General features: G+C 45.1%; 1 protein-coding gene across 2 annotated transcripts in view; it reads right to left on the bottom strand.

The window, feature by feature from the left end:
- Positions 1–4,125: 4,125 nt before the first annotated feature.
- Positions 4,126–17,388, bottom strand: part of LOC141331976 (trace amine-associated receptor 13c) — a 75,652-nt gene continuing 62,389 nt past the window's right edge. Inside the window, exons 2-3 of one of the 2 annotated variants that reach the window (XM_073837031.1) lie at positions 14,259–14,625; positions 4,126–5,906 (exon numbers count right to left, since the gene is read on the bottom strand). In XM_073837031.1, coding sequence (XP_073693132.1) covers positions 5,032–5,906; positions 14,259–14,472 — 1,089 coding nt within the window. In that variant the 5' untranslated portion in view covers positions 14,473–14,625 and the 3' untranslated portion in view covers positions 4,126–5,031. Of the gene's footprint in view, positions 5,907–14,258; positions 16,872–17,388 lie in introns of those variants that run through there. The other variant, XM_073837032.1, reaches the window with a different exon arrangement.

Below are 17,388 nucleotides of genomic sequence, written 5' to 3'. Positions count from 1 at the left end.
AATTATAAATAAAGTAATCCCCATAAGCAGATGGTTAACAAATTAGAAATTAATAAACCAGCTGAACCAATTCAATTCAAATAAATAAATTAATTAATGGTAACTATCTAACACTACAAGAGGATTGTAGATGACATACTATAGCAATTTGCACAAGTAAATTCCTAACAAATTAGAAATTAATCAACCAAGCAAATCAAATTAAAATTAATAACTAAATAAAGTACATATAACAAAATGAGAATTTTAAGTGACAAAGCAAAATAAATAAATACATGAATAAAGTCAGTCTGTAGTACAGTCTGTAATAGTGTGCTCCAGGGGATTCACTGACCACCCATATTATTGTATATACAGTTGCAATCAAAATTATTCAACCCCCTTGACCTGCAAGACATTTTGCTGCAGAGAACAAAATTTTGTGGAAACAATTCAACAAAGGCATCAGTACACTATTAGAGAAAGTTTATTCATACACATTTGAGTAATTTTGAGAATGTAAGTTGATGACTAATGAAAGAAAATTTAATTGGCTCTAAATGTTCATGTTCAAAATTATTCAACCCCTGTTCAACATTGCTGTTTTTTAGTCAGTTATTTTTATGGTGGAGAACAAAAATGTCTTAAAACACAATAAAGCCTTCAGACACACTATTTAAAAACAGAATGAGCTTGAGCTGTTACACATACATACAGTTAGTACATGCATGTGCTGAAGTTGAGTAGCAAATATGGTAAAGTCAACAGAGCTCTCACAAAAGCTATAGAGAAGAAATAGTTTTATTATATTATAAAGTCTAAGGCTGTATGAAGATTTTTCAAGACATTTAAAAGTTCCTAGAGACACAGCTGGCAGCATTATTCTTTAGTTTAAAGTGTGTTGTACCAGAAAACCTTTGAGGGTGTTGAACAAAAAACCACAATATCATAAAATGTTTGATCAGAGCAACTGAGAAAAACCTGCAATGTACAGCCAAATACTTGCAAGTTGACCCAACGAAAGGAGGAAAAACATTTCAATGCAGAGCACAAGATGAACACTAGACAAGTATGGTCTTCATGTTGTGGCATCTTGCCGAATACCACTCTTGACCAAGAAGAACAAAAAGACCGACTTGAACATCCTAAAATTCATCTGGATAGACCTGTGGAGTTCTGGAAGACTGTTTTTTGGAGTGATGTGACCAAACTGGAACTTTTTGGACCCATGGATCAGCGGTATGTTTGGTGCAAAAAAGGCAAAACTTGTAAGCAGAAGAACACCATCTCCATCATCAAACATTGAGGTGGATCAGTCCTGTTATGGGGTTGTTTTACTTTAGCAGGAAGTGGAAAACATGACTGTATGAAGGACATCCTGGATTCTTTGAAGTATCAGGACATTTTTGCAAGAATTGTGATGCCTTTGGTGCAAAGGCTGAAGCTATTAATCAATTGTCTTTCCTGCAGGACAGTCATTCCAAAGTAAACATCCAAATCTACTTAAGCTTGGTTCAGGGATCAGTCACAGAATGTTCTTGAGTGGCCTGTTCAGTCTCCAGATTTAATTCTCATTGAAAATATTTAGTTGAATTTGAAGAAAGCAGTAGCAATGTGAAACTAAATATTATCAGTGGTCTAAAAGCTTTTTCAGGCGAGGAATGGGCCAAGATTGCAGCAGAGAGGTGACAGAAGCTTCTAAACACTTCCAAGCAGTGTTTATTGCTAGCTTTAAAGAATAAAAGATTCTGCACCAGATTTTACTTTTGGGGGTTGAATAATTTTGAACATGAACATTTAGAGCCAATTTAATTTTCTTTCATTAGTCATCAACTTACATTCTCAAAATTACTCAAATGTGTATGAATAAACTTTCTCTAATAGTGTACTGATGCCTTTGTTGAATTGTTTTCACAAAATTTTGTTCTCTGCAGCAAAATGTCTTGCAGGTCAAGGGGGTTGAATAATTTTGATTGCAACTGTAAGCGAATAAAATCCTCAAAGTTTTGAAGGGGTCATATAATGCGATTTCATGTTTTCCTTTGTCTTTGGAGTGTTTGTGCATATATACGATTTGTAAAGTTGCGAAGATTAAAGTCTCAAACCCAAAGAGCCTTCTTTATAAAAAAAGTCTTTTAGCAACACCATATGACCCCTTTAAAACAAATAAAAAAACACAGATGATTGTAAAGTGATGCTCATAATTTACTCACTGTCATACATTAAAAAAAAAAAAATCAAATGTGCGAGTTTGTTTGTTTTTGCATACAGCACATGACAAGTACATTTTGCAAAAGAAAAAAAAAACTACATTTTGTATCAACTTTTTAAATATGTTTTCAGTCCCTATGTATAACTGATGACACAATTTGTTTGCGGTAATTTTAAGTCATAAAAAGTAAAAATGTCAAAGCACACTAAGCGCATCCTTGTCAGGGTTTAGCAAGAGAGAGGACCCAAATGCAGAATGAGCTTAAACAGTTTATTGACTGGACAGGGCAAACAGGAGGTAGGGACAGGAAGACAGCCCACACGGTAGGCCGGGGAACACACAACAGGGGAGGTCAGGCAGGTGGAGGAACTCAGGAGCCAAGTTTGTAGGAACCTACAAACACATAAAAGACAAGAAACGGGAAAAAAAAAAAAAAAAAAAAAAAAAAAAAAAAAAAAAAAAAAAAATCCACACACACGGCAAAAGTAATAACTTTCAAAACTAAAACTGAGGGGGAAGATGAGGGAAAAGGGCAAACAAAAGGAGATACTAAAACTAACTAGATAAAACCAAAAGGATAGGCTATAAATAAAAGACTAGAAAAACTTGCAAAAAATAAAAAAATAAAAAAATAAAAAAAATAAAAAAAGTACAGCTAGTAGGAAACTAATAAATAAACTACAATGACAGGAAATGACTAGAAGCAAAAGTAAAACCAGAATATAGAAGGGAAAAAAACTAAAACTAGACTAAAGGGAATACACAAAATGACAAACTAATACAAGACTGAAGAAACAAGCTAGACGGAATGAGCTCTAGGTATACACAAAACAAAACCTCTAACTAGTATAAGGATACTAGCTAGGAGATAGCATGAACACCAAAACAAACCAGCAAAGACAAGAGGGAAAGAGCACAATATAAAGGGAGGAAAGGACATGAGGATCAGGTGAGTACAATTAGACAAACGAGGACCAGACGAGAAAAACAGGTGACAACACTCAGACCAACTAGGACTAAACAAGGGGGCGTTGCAACAGATAACAAGGAGGCAGGACAAGGGGAGCACATGGCAAACATAAACAAAGACATAGCCATGTGCTGACACACAAGACAAACAAGGAAACATTAAACAAAGACAAGACAGACAAGGCTGTCAGGGCAGGATCATGACAATCCTATCATGTTAGACCTTTCTAGTATAAGTTGAATTTTAATAATAATTAGATATTGCATAAATAATTGCATATATAATAATAACGTTATTTTATTGGTGCAAAGCTGAGTATGTTTATTTTGAACATTTGCAATGGTTTTTTATCATTTCATTAGAAGCACCACAAATGAAATAGTTTTGAAATTGTGTCATCTGTTACAGGGACTACTACACAGACATTCAAATATTTATTTAAAAATGCAAAGTATTGAAAATCAAAATAAACCTCTGTTACACCTAAACACTTGGGCCAAATTCAGGAAATACATCATGTAAGTACACAAGTGGTCAAGTGCAAAGAACATGAGTATAAGTATTTAGACATACCCAATGGACTACTTAAGAGACTACAAGCTAAAAACTACTTGAGTAGTAAGTAGATTGTAATCGTAAAGTTTAAAAAAATAATGTATTTTTTTTTTTTTTTTTTTTTTTTTTTTACAAATATTACATGCAGTTTGAAGATATCTGAAGATGAAAATGTTGTCAGTGGTATTTCTCCATTGTAGAATTAGCCCCTAGTATTGTGTATTTACATATTTTTGATCTAGCCTTTGAACATGAGGGACAAGTTACAGCCTGAGGCAGTCAGTGTGTGTGCCCTGAGTAGCTTTATGTGGTTCTGCTGCTGAAGCTGTGAATATTTAAACAGAAGACTGACAGACTTTTAGCCCTATCGCCTACTATTACTCACACTCAGTGAACACAAGGGGATAAATTTGCTTCAAATTGTTTATTAAAAATTCTGAAGTCTCATTCTATCAATAATATAGCACTGATTATGTACTTCACAGTGTTAAGGGTGTCAGCTACATGTTACAAAGGTTTTTTGCCCACCTATTGTATTTTTTCACTTTATATTTATGTTTATTAGAAATGAAATTTAAAAATGCAAAGAAGAATCTATAATATTGATTTTTTTAAAACAAAGTGTACCTCAGCTGTAGCATTTAAGTCCATCCCTTACAGAAAAACAACATGAACTTCACATGTGCAGTCACATTTTAAAAAAAGCACAGGCAAAATATGTGAAACACACATGAAACACATGCAAAATGTGGTTTTTGAACATTTTTATGGTAAATGTGTGGAACCCATGTGATCACATGGGCTTTACACATTTACACCATGAAAACCATGTTTCACATGTGTTCCACATATTTCACGTGATTGCACGTCAAGTTCACGTGGTTTGTTCATGTGGACTTACCTAATTACACCATTTTTTGAGCCAGATTACTGTAGTTTTATAAATCACATTCAAAAGTGTCTCACATACATATTTTACAGATTTATGCAAAACAATAATCAATAAGGCATTTCTCTGTATTTCATACGTACAATAGTACACATTAAGATGTGGTGATATCTCTTGTAATTATGATATTCTGTAGTGAATAAAAAAATAAATAACTGCAGGGATTTACTAATAAAGACTATAATTCTCCGTAAAACATAATGACAACTGCCATAATCCCTGGAACCATGCTTATAGTTGTCCCTGAACCGTTTGTGAAAAGATCCTGAAAAGCAAACTGTTAATCTCTCAAGGCTAAAGTGACTTGAGGAGGTAAAGAAAGTGAAGTCAGTGCCAGCCTTTACCCAGCTCCTGTCCAAAAAAATCTCAGCTTTTCTCTGAATGAGGTTGCGGTCTGTCTCGCTGAAAGAGCAGCGTCAGCCCTTTCCTAAAACGGTGATCCCGCACACTGTATATAATCACATTGCAGCAGCTATTGCTCGTCAAAATCCAAAATGCAAAAAAGGAGAAATTGCACCAGGTGTATCCCACTACGTTCCCCAGAACAAATACTGCGATAGGAGAGAATGAGGCTGTGAAGGCAAAGGTGAGGATTCCAATGGTTTTAGCTGCTTTGATATCGGAAAAAGAGGGCCTGTGTGGACACCCACTAGTGCCTGAGTCCGTGCCGAGACTTCCCTCAGAGAGCAGCTTCCGCTTGCGGGAATATCGGCGGATACTGGTGAAGGACAGGATATTGACGGCTAACGTTCCACCCAGTAAACTGAAGTCAAATGCTGGAAACAGCAAAAGGATGTTTGCATCTGGAGGCAACTGATTTCCGATTAGTAAAGGTGCATAGTTGCACATGCGGCTGCATTCATTGTACACCAACGTGAAGCTGTTGCTTAGCATGAGCGGAGCCATTGCCAGTAGGAAGCTGCCAGCCCAGGACAAGAGAATTAGGAACAGGGTACGATGCCGTGTCACAAGAGTGTCTTTATGTAATGGACGCAAGATTGCCACACTGCGCTCCACTGTCATCAGAAAGATGGTACTAATTGAGACAAAAGTGCATCCAGCAAAAACTGGACCGATCAGCATGCAGGGTTGCCAAGGTCCTGATCCACCCTCCAGTGAGGCTGCTGAGATGCCCTGGTACCACAGCGGTGGAGTGCTGGTCACCATGAGAGAGATTTCAGTGTACACAGAAAATGGCACCACCAAGACTCCAACCATCATGTCAGCGATGGCCAGGGACACTGCAAGACAAATATAAAGTATAGCAAATTACTAGTATTCACCAAACTTTTTTTGCACTGGAGATCTACAAGACGCAAAATACGCACCGCCATTTACATTTTGTGACATATTCGATGTGAAATGTCCACTGGGTGGCGCAAAAAGAGTGTTTGTTTTTTTTCCCCCGAATAGATGAACGTACATATGGTACATTTTATGTGACATTGGTTTTGTATGTGTCACCGCAATTCTGATTTGATGAACGTACATATGGTACATTTTATGTGACATTGGTTTTGTATGTGTCACCGCAATTCTGATTTGAAATGTCCGTTGAGTTTAAAGGCCGGTTCACACCAAGAACGATAACTATAAAGGTAGCTATTAGCGTCCACACTAGCGGACACTATTGTCTGTTTATTCTAAGCACACTTTGAATTCTCGAGCTTGTGATAGCAGGATTGATGCTAATGGACTGTTAATGTTTTTGACATTCGTCAGCTGGAAAAAATCATTCTGAAAGTGTTTCCGATGATATCGTTTTTCTGTGCCTTTATCATTATATTTGTGGTGTGGACTCTGCTCTTCTTTAATATTCAGAACAATTTTTAGAACTGTATCTTTATCGTTATCTTTATAGTTATCGTCCTTGGTGTGAACAGGCCTTAATGCTCCGCAACGTTTTAAAATAACGTACCATCAGCACTAAACCTAAATCTACCCGACAGTATGAACAAAAGCGAATGTGATGTAAAAAAGAAATCGCAAACATGCCATTTTAGCTTGTTTTTCAGTCTCTTATCTTTCAGCTGTTTCATCATGAGTCATGTTTTTGATGGGATTTGTACCCAAGGATTCCGCAGCCTAAGTCCCATTCCGTACCGGCTGAGCTACCTAGCGAGCTTGTTACGTTCAGAAAACAAAGCATATGGAGCTGTAATCATGACTAAAAAACGATTACACATGCTCACTGTTTTACCGCCTCAGTGTTAATTTTTGTTGGAAAACGGCAGTAATATGTACTTATTGGTATGTATTTCGCGTCTTGTGAAAATTTCCCAGAGGTACGTTTTTGTCATGATACCAAGTAGTTTTTTTTACTTTTATGCAACACCAAAGCTAAGCACCTTTGTGACATTTACAACAAGGTGAGGTCAGAGGCGCCACGTGTGGAATCTTGCAAGAACAGAAATGAAAAATCGATCCCGTTCAGATCTTTACTTTGTACCTCATAGTAATTTTTGTTTTTGCTTTCTTTTAATCTCCTTTTGCCCTGAGATGTGCAATTTGGAGAAATTTGCTGTTAGAATTAAGTTCTTAATTTCCTTCACACATCTTCCACATTTAAAAAAAAAACCACAAAACATAATTTTTATTATTGAAACATTACCAGATAAAAATACTTATACATCCCTATATATAAATATGGGCCTTGGAAAAAGCTAAATGAGTTTACTTTGCTTTGGCTACAGTAGGTAGTTCTGGTGTGGATAAACAGCTGTGCATGTCAAGTCTGCAGCCAGAATCTTACTCTGTCACTTTTTTCAAAGTGTCACTTTTTTATTGCTTATTAATTATTTCAGGGTCCTTTTCACAAGTAGATTGTTTTTGAATTTTTGTTACTTTTGCTATATTCTCACACTTAACAGTTTTGTTCAACATACTTACCCGTTGATCGAAACTTGCCTTAAAGATACACCAGAAATTTTTAATACTCATTTTTGCAACACAACATTTTATCACTTTGATAAGAAAATTGTATTTTCCTAAATAATTTTAACATTCTTCTTTAGTAATTGATCAAACAGACTTGCTGGAATATTATATATCGTCTAGGTTACGTAGGTAACCCTCGTTCCCTGAAGGAGGGAACGGAGACGTTACATGGGAACTCGCTTTGAGAGACCGATCATCTCTGAGCCTTATATAAAAAAGGCCAATTACAAATTGGCGAGTGGACGTGCGCGCCGGCCACGCCCCCGTACATACGGGTATATAAGATGGCCGCGCGCATCACTCATCAGGTTTTTGCTGAAGAGCCGAATGAGCCGGCGTCAGCGCGACGCCAGGGCCGTGGCAGGGGATGTAACGTCTCCGTTCCCTCCTTCAGGGAACGAGGGTTACCTACGTAACCTAGACGTTCCCCCTCAGTCGAGTCACTCCGACGTTACATGGGAACAGACCCTCTGGAACAGGCCACGGCCCTGACGCCGCGTTACGCACAGACCCACGTGCCAGCAGGCGAACGTGCCGGCAGGCAGATCCGTAACGTAACCTTCCCAACGCCCCGGGGGCCAAAGAAGTGGGCCCCTAGGGATGCCAGAAAACTGAAGCATGGGTTGGGGGGGGCGGGGCACATGAACGGTTCTTACGCATGTGGAAATGAGAAAAATTCAATATATCCATAAGGCTAGGGATATACGAGGGAAACAGCGGATAGGCTGGAATAATAAAGGAAAGCCACGACCTGCGGGGCGAAGGAGACCCAGGCAGGAGCACAGTGAGGGCTACCCCGCATCTAGCCCTGACTGCGGGGCATGGAGGACCCAGGGTTCACCGAAGGGAACCTACTGGAAATGGCGCTCGGATCCGAATGGGAATGGCGCAGCAAGCCAACACCAGCCGCCCTCCCGCTCACCTGATGTCTATGTTAAGACACGGGAGGAGACGGCCTCTACGCGGAGGTTGTAGAACCTGGCGAAGGTATTGGGTGTCGCCCAGCCGGCAGCTCTACAGATGTCCGCTAGAGAGGCGCCGTGCGCTAAAGCATAGGAGGATGCAACACTCCGTGGAGTGGGCATGCACACCCAAGGGGCACGGCTGTCCCTGGTACAGATAGGACAGGGAGATGGCCTCTACCACCCAATGGGCCAACCTCTGTTTGGAGACAGCATTCCCTTTCTGCTGACCTCCAAAGCAGACAAAGAGCTGCTCGGTGCGTCTGAAGTGCCGAGTGCGGGCTACGTAGATGCGCAGGGCGCGAACTGGACACAGCAGCGCAGAAGCTGGGTCTGCCTCCTCCATAGGCAGAGCTTGCAGGTTCACCACCTGATCGCGAAAAGGCGTGGTGGGAACCTTGGGCACATAACCGGGCCGGGGTCTCAAGATAACGTGAGAATCGCCGGGCCCGAACTCAAGGCACGAATCGTCGACAGAAAAGGCTTGAAGGTCTCCTACCCTCTTAATGGAAGCCAAAGCTGTCAGGAGCGCTGTCTTAAGGGACAGAAATTTAAGCTCAACTGACTCAAGGGGCTCAAAGGGAGCTCCCCGCAGGCCCTGGAGGGCGACGGAGAGGTCCCAAGAGGGAACGAGGCGCGGTCTGGGAGGGTTAAGTCTCCTTGCGCCTCTGAGGAACCTAACGACCAGCGGGTGCTTCCCTAGGGATGATCCATCCACTGCGTCATGGTGAGCGGCAATAGCGGCCACATAGACTTTGAGAGTTGAAGGGGACAGCCTGCGCTCCAACTTCTCCTGCAGGAAGGAAAGCACGGCTGCAATCGAGCATTTCTGGGGGTCCTCACCTCGGGAGGAACACCAGTCGACGAACAGACCCCACCGCAGTGCGTACGCCTGCCTTGTAGAGGGGGCTCGGGACTGCGTGATTGTGTCTATCACGGCCTGGGGAAGGCCAGCGAGGTCTGACGCGTCCCGTCCAGGAGCCAGACATGCAGGTTCCAGAGGTCGGGACGTGGGTGCCAAATTGTGCCCATCCCCTGAGAAAGCAGGTCCTTCCTCAAGGGGATCTTCCAGGGAGGGGCTGCCGCGAGGGAAATAAGTTCTGGGAACCAGGTCCTGGCAGGCCAGTATGGGGCGACCAGGAGAACCTGCTCCTCGTCCTCCCTGATCTTGCACAGGGTCTGTGCAAGGAGGCTCACTGGGGGAAAGGCGTACTTGGGCCCCGGAGGCCAGCTGTGAGCCAGAGCATCTCTGCCGAGGGAAACCTCGCTGAGGGAGAAGAACTGCTGGCAATGGGAGGTCTCGGGGGAGGCAAACAGATCTATCTGGGCCTCCCCGAAGCGACTCCAAATCAGCTGGACTGACTCGGGGTGGAGTCGCCATTCTCCAGGGAGGGTGGACTGCCGTGAGAGCTGATCGGCTGCACGGTTGAGTTCCCCGGGAATGTGAATGGCACGTAGCGATTTCAGCCACGTTTGACTCCAGAGGAGCAGACGGCGGGCGAGTTGTGACATGCGAGGAGAGCGGAGGCCGCCCTGCCGGTTGATATACGCAACCGTCGCAACACTGTCGGTGCGAACAAGCACGTGCTTCTGACGCAACGTCGATCGAAAGCGACGTAGGGCCAGAAGGACTGCCAACAACTCGAGGCAATTGATATGCCACTGCAGACGAGGTCCTGTCCAGGAGCCCGAAACTGCTTGCCCGTTGCATACAGCACCCCAGCCCGTGGTGGAGGCATCTGTGTAAACCACAACGTGCCTGGAGACCTGCCCCAGGGGCACTCCGGCCCGGAGGAAGGTCAGATCTGACCACGGGCTGAATAGGCGGCGACACTGCGGGGAAACGCCAATCCGGAGTGTGCCACGGTGCCATGCCCGTCTCGGGACTCGGTCGTGTAACCAGTGCTGAAGCGGTCTCATATGAAGCAAGCCCAGCGGCGTAACCGCGGCTGCAGCTGCCATATGCCCCAGGAGCCTCTGAAAAGTTTTGAGAGGGACCGCTGTCTTGTCTTTGAACAACCTCAGACATTTCAGCACCGACTGCGCGCGCTCGTTGGAGAGGCGGGCTGTCATAGCGACCGAATCCAGCTCCACACCGAGAAAAGAGATCCTCTGCACTGGGGAGAGTTTGCTCTTCTCTCGGTTGACCTGAAGGCCCAGACGGCTGAGGTGCCGAAGCACCAGGTCCCTCTGCTCGCACAGGAGATCTCGAGAGTGAGCTGTCAAAAGCCAGTCGTCGAGATAATTGAGAATCCGGATGCCCGTCTGCCAAAGAGGGGACAGGGCAGCCTCCGCGACCTTGGTAAAGACGCGGGGAGAGAGGGACAGGCCGAATGGGAGCACCTTGTACTGATACGCTCGACCCTCGAACGCAAACCGAAGAAAGGGCCTGTGGCGAGGTAAGATCGAGACGTGGAAGTAGGCGTCCTTCAGGTCGATGGCTGCAAACCAATCCTGGGGACGGATGCAGGTTAGCATGCGTCTCGTCGTCAGCATCTTGAACGGCAGCCTGAGAAGGGACCGATTCAGGACTCTGAGATCCAGGATGGGTCTTAACCCACCACTCTTTTTGGGCACGATGAAGTAGGGACTGTAAAACCCTGACCTCATCTCGGCTGGAGGGACAGGCTCGATCGCGCCCTTCGCCAGTAGGGCTGCGACCTCCGCGCGCAGGACAGCGGCATGCGTGTCCGAATGGACAGAAGTATAAAGGATGCCTCTGTACTTGGGCGGGCGCCTGGCGAACTGGATCGCATAGCCGAGACGTACCGTCCGAATCAACCACCGCGAGGGGTTGGGAAGCTGACGCCAGGTCCCCAACCGCTCTGCCAGGGGGATCAAGGGAACGTTGACCGTCGTGCCCAGGGTGGGGCAGCCTAAGGGAGGAACGGGAAGGGGACTGCGCCCAGAAGGAAGAACGTCCTGGGGGGGAGTCAGACTGCACGAGGCAGTGCTTACCTTCTTCCCTGGTTCCAGCGCTGGCGATAAACAGCTCCGGATCCGGCCTCGAGAGGGCAACCGTGTGCCGCTCGAAACGGGAAGGCGGGGCTGAAACCCCGGAGGTGAGAAAATTAGCTCTTTTTGTGAAAATTTGGGTACCGCCGACCCGTGGGCCGGCGGCAGCGTCAGGGTGCACAGCAACTCCCGGCCCTCCACCGGGAGCGGCGACGTAGATGTTGTCGTCGCCTGAAGAGCCATCTTCTCCACCTCCGGGTTGCCCGCGTCAGGGACGTTTCGCAGACCTCTTGCGTGTAGACGGTCCCTGAGAGGCGGGCGGCGCACCTCTTCCGCGGCCAGCTCGACGTCGCAACCTGGCCTCGTGTTGTTCGGCGGGGGACGGAGCTGGTTGGGGTTTCTCCTTCTCCTTGGAGGCCGCGGGGGGGCGCCCTCGGCGACGAGCAGGCGGAGGTTGGGCCACCGGCGGCGGGATGGTAGGCTCGCGGCGGGGCAGGATGTGTTTGATGGCCTCCGTCTGCTTCTGGACTGCCGAGAACTGCTGGGCAAAGTCCTCGACAGCGTCGCCGAAGAGGCCACTCTGGGAGATGGGAGCGTCAAGAAAGCGAGCCTTGTCGACGTCTGCCATCTGAGCCAGAGTAAGCCACAGGTGTCGCTCCTGGACCACAGCCGTGGACATCACCCGACCAAGGGAACGCGCCGTGACCTTCGTGGCCCGAAGGGCGAAGTCGGTGGCGGCGCGGAGTTCTTCCAAAACTCCCTGGTCAGGACCACCCTCGTGCAGTTGTTTTAACGCCTGGGCCTGATAGACCTGAAGAATGGCCATGGCGTGCAAGGCGGTAGCGGCCTGTCCAGCGGAGCTGTAAACGCGGCCCGCCAGGGCGGACGTGCGCTCACAAGCCCGGGAAGGGAGGTGCGGGCGATCCCGCCAGGAGGCAGCGCCACGCGGGCACAAGTGCACCGCCACAGCGCGCTCAACCTGGGGGATGGCCGCATACCCCCTGGCCGCTCCGCCATCGAGGGTGGCGAGGGGAGAGGAGCTGGGGCGGGACCGAGATGAATAAGGGGCCCGCCACGATCTAGACAGCTCCTCGTGCACCTCCGGGAAAAATGGAACTGGGGGGGACCGCGGCGGAGCCGCGGGAGCCCTCCCTAAAAACCAATCATCAAGCCTAGAGGAATCGGCCGGAGGTGCTGGAGGCACCTCAAGACCGATCCCCCTGGCGGCCCGGAGGAGCATAGCCGCGAGCTCGGCATCAGCGTCAGACGGAGCGACCACCTCAGGAGGGGGCCGCTCCGCCGAGGCGTCCGCCTCGCCCGCCGACTCTCCCTCTGATGCTGCGATGGACATCTCATCCTCTGCAGGAGCACCGAAGGAGACGCTCAGCCCGCTGGCGGGGAAGCATACTGCTGCGGAAGCTCGACGGGGTCACGCTGAGTGAGAGAAGACCGCAGGGCTTTCTTAGCCGGCGGTGCATTCTTCACGGTGACTTTTAGGTCCCCCCCGCCCCGCGCCGCGGTGGCCGAAAAGCATTGACGGCTTAGCGACAGACCGCGGGAAGAGGGCGAGGGGAGCCGGCTCGCGAACGAGCGGCGGGACCTCAGCGTGGCCATGGTCATGCACTCGCAGTGCAGGCATGAACCATCCATGATCGCCGCTTCAGCGTGCTCGGGACCCAAACACGTGAGGCAGAGATCATGTCCGTCCGCAGAGGAGAGGAAACTACCGCACCCTGAAGCGCACGGCCGAAAAGGCATTCTGAAAAGAACGTCTGAATCGGCCGTGAGAAATTGACTCTTTTAGCTCCCGGTCTGCCCAGGGAGAAGCCGCGGGGCGGCTGTGCACTCGACGGGGCTTGCTCGCTGGAATGCAGGCGGCTTGTTGCCGTGAAAACGACAGCCCGCGGGAGGATCGCTGGTGCAAAATGAAATTGCTCTTTTAGGCACCAGCGGGGAAGAACTCTGGATGTTGAAGGCTTCTGTGAAGATTTCTTGATTCGAAGCAAACAGCGGCTCATACGAGAGGCTCTGAAAGCAAAGATCTGATGAGTGATGCGCGCGGCCATCTTATATACCCGTATGTACGGGGGCGTGGCCGGCGCGCACGTCCACTCGCCAATTTGTAATTGGCCTTTTTTATATAAGGCTCAGAGATGATCGGTCTCTCAAAGCGAGTTCCCATGTAACGTCGGAGTGACTCGACTGAGGGGGAACTAAAGAACCCTAACATGTCTTCTTAGTAAAGAGTAATTGCTGAATTTGTTAAGTTTCAGAGGGGGTGTAAACAAGTAGTGTGCAGGGACATAAGTTGTTTTGAACAGCAGTACATTTGTAGCAGTAGTAACAGTAACGTTTTTCATCTCAGATATTTTACACTTAATTTGCCCTTTTTATCCAATTTTGGGTTGAAATGTCTTTTAGCAGCCAAATATGTCTATAAAGTTAAAAAAGGTTAATATTTGTAATGATGATCAAATTTGAACAAAAAAAAATGACTGTTTACCATTGTCCTCTTGCATTATCGACACACTATTTTTCTGCTTAACACTGTAAAGCTGCTTTGACACAGTTTGCTTTGTAAAAAGCTCTATATAAATAAAGGTGACCAATGACGTTTCTGAAAAAAAAAGGATCACTGAGCTGTGAGCACACCGCAGTGTGGGATACATTTACGTACTGTAAACTGTAGATACCACATGCAATCCAGAACAAATTCTATATGTAAAATATTGTGGTTACCTTTGAGGTAGCCCTGTGGTGTTCGAGAATGCCGGGTCTGCATGAAAACAGTAAGAGTCACCACGTTTCCCACCACAATGGCAAAAGCCAGGCTGACCATGAACATGACCACCAATGTTCGGTTTAGTAGTCCACAGCAGCGGGTGGTGCAAAGAGGTGCCAAAGTTTGTCCTGGCCCTTGAGATTCACTCGTTGTCTGATTAGCAGTCTCCATTATCCCAAGTTGAGGTCCTGGTTACCTGGGTACACCAAAGATGGCCAATAGTGAAGCCTTGGCACAGTCTTCATGCCTTTGACAGGCAGTGATATAAATATAAAGTCAAGTCAGTATTTTGGGTGGTTCTTTTGTTTGATGTGGATAACAACCCTGTAAAAGAGCAGAGAAACAGTTGGTTTTTAACATAATTTAACATAATCAAGGCAACATAAATACACTGTAATCAAACTCAAAGCTTGTATTACATTTGGTAAAGGCCAGTGTACTGAGGGAGAATATTCGAAGGTGGAATGTCAAACATTTAACAACAAAGTCAATGTCTTATTAGTCTTTATAATATACTTTTAAATTAAGAATGGTGGTATCTTAATTTAATTTACTGTAAGTTCTTGCCTTTACTGGCAAGTACAGTGCCCTCCACAAATTTTGGCATCCTTAGGTAAATATGAGCAAAGGTGGCTGTGAAAAAAATCTGCATTGTTTATCCTTTTGATCTTTCATTCATAAAATTCATCTATTATTCTAACCTATGGGCATGGGGTGATTTTTATCCCTGTTTGCACTAAACCCATTTGCTGGGTTTGCTGCCAAAAAGCTATTTTTTTTCAGTTTCATCTGACCACAGAAGCCAGTCTCGTTTGAAGTTCCAGTCATGTCTGACAACTGAATATGTGACCCTGGACCACAAAACCATTCTTAAGTAGCACGGGTATATTTGTAGCAAAAGCCAAAAATACATTGTATTATTGATTTTTTCTTTTATGCCAAAAATCATTAGGATATAAGATCCAAATGTTCCAAAATCCAAAAATATATTTTGTACATTTCCTAAAAAAAAAATATCAAAACCTAATTTTTTATTAGTAATATGCATTGCTAAGAACTTAATTTGGACAACTTTAAAGATTTTCTCAAGATTTTGATTTTTTTGCACCCTCAGATTTCAGATTTTTAAACAGCTGTATCTCGGCTAAATATTGTCCTGTCCTAACAACACCATACATCAATGTAAAACTTATTATTTCAGCTTTCAGATGAAAAAACTGACCCTTATGACTGGTTTTGTGGTCCAGGGTCACATATGCTGGAGTTTGTTTTTGGATGATTGAGGAGGATTTTTTAAAAACCCTCCTAAACAACATGCTGTGATGCCCTTTTTTGGGCTTTCTGACCCCAAGATTCAACTAATCTTTGCAATTCTCCAGCTGTGATCCTTGGTGAGTCTTTGGCCACTCAAACTCTCCTCCTCACTGTGCATTAGGACTATAGCCACACTTCACCTTTCAGGCAGATTTGTAACATCTTTGGTTGATTGGAACTTCTTAATTATTGCCCTGATGGTAGAAATGGGGACAATCTTGTTGTGCACATCACAACTATATTCTTAAGTTTTACTACTTGTGATGGATGATTAAGGGAGTGTGAATATTTAACCAGGATGCCAATATTAGTGAAGGGCACTATATACAGAAAAATATATGTGCATTTGGCCAACACTTGTACTAAATCTAATTACTAATCAAATATTCTACGTAAACTTGGCTTGTAATTTAGTTTACACTTTTATACAGTAGCCTAATGCATATTGCATTTTTTATACATTTGGACTTTTTTAAAGTAGTACTGCAACATATTTTATATACAGTCTTTTTAGTAACAAAAGATATTACCATTCGGATACACATAGTGTCACGGGTGAGAAATCACACAACAAGGTAGCTCGGTGAAATAGCCCCGGAGGGTGGATTTATTTAAATACTTTTTAAAAGTGAATGGGAAAAATAAGGTGAGTGCTGTCTTTGTGGCTGGTGCTCCTGTGAAGTCCTCGTGCTCGTGAAGGTGGGTGTCCAGGCGTGCTCAGTCGGGCTGTCGGTCACTCGCTGCCCTCTGTTTGACGAGAGAGAAAAGGTTAGTACCAGCACGTTCAGCATGAGACAGTTGTCTGTCGAAATGAGAGCGGTGGCGGCTTTTCAAGCCGCTTGATGATGGGCTGCAGCTGTGACCGATCAGCCCGTGATGAGGACGTGCAGGTGCCGTGCGTTTGTTGCCAGGGCGACGCTGATGAGCCCAGAGATACTCGTCACAATAGTAAATAAGACCACAACTACTGAAAGAGCTTACAGGTGGAGATGGATATAAGCGTATGCTTAAACTAAACGCCTTACCATCGATTTTTCCCCACAAGGAGTCTAAACGCCTTTGGATAAGTGAAATCTGTGCTGGGAAACTCCTTCAGTGGCTGCGCCATCATGACAAGTGTCGGCATGTTTACATCCTGCCAGGATGGCATCTAGCGTTTCTTGTCTCTGCTGTTTGTAAGCTCTTTCAGTAGCTGTGGTCTACTAAAAGCCTCAAAGGCATCAGGGCTAAAGTGGAGAGAACAAATTTGCTAGTCTTTAGGAAGTTTTATGCATCCACAGACATCTTCCCATTCTTTTCTCCTCTTCTTATCACTAGGAAAGCAGTGAAGACTTATATGGCTTCTCTTGTTTCCCTTCAACTGAAAATTACAACCAAAAGCCACACAATGTGGCATCATATCAGTATTTGTAGTAGTTGTGTATTCCGAATTGTGTTGCGGTGAAAATAGCAACAGGTATCACCAGTTACTGAGTTATAGAGTGCATTTGACGCCATTGAAATAATGGCACCCCCCATAGTCCAAAATATGTATAAAACAATATGGATTTTTTAAAATAACTTAAGTCTTTCATGAGTTTTCTACTACATTTTAGTAAGAGACATAATTTACGTCATATTAAGCTATACAAGTCTTAATACTTGGGGTTCCCTTTAAGAGGGTACGACAGTACAACATAATGAATGATATATAAAGAGATGTGCACAGGCGAGGACCATTCATATTTTCTTCTATATTTAGGTAATGTGGCTTTGAGTACATTGTTTCTGGGA

The sequence above is a fragment of the Garra rufa genome, chromosome 3 (genome assembly GCF_049309525.1).
Source record: "Garra rufa chromosome 3, GarRuf1.0, whole genome shotgun sequence".
NCBI lineage: Eukaryota > Metazoa > Chordata > Actinopteri > Cypriniformes > Cyprinidae > Garra > Garra rufa.
The sequence above is the reverse complement of the archived record's forward strand: the minus strand, read 5'-3'. Positions and strand labels throughout refer to the sequence as shown.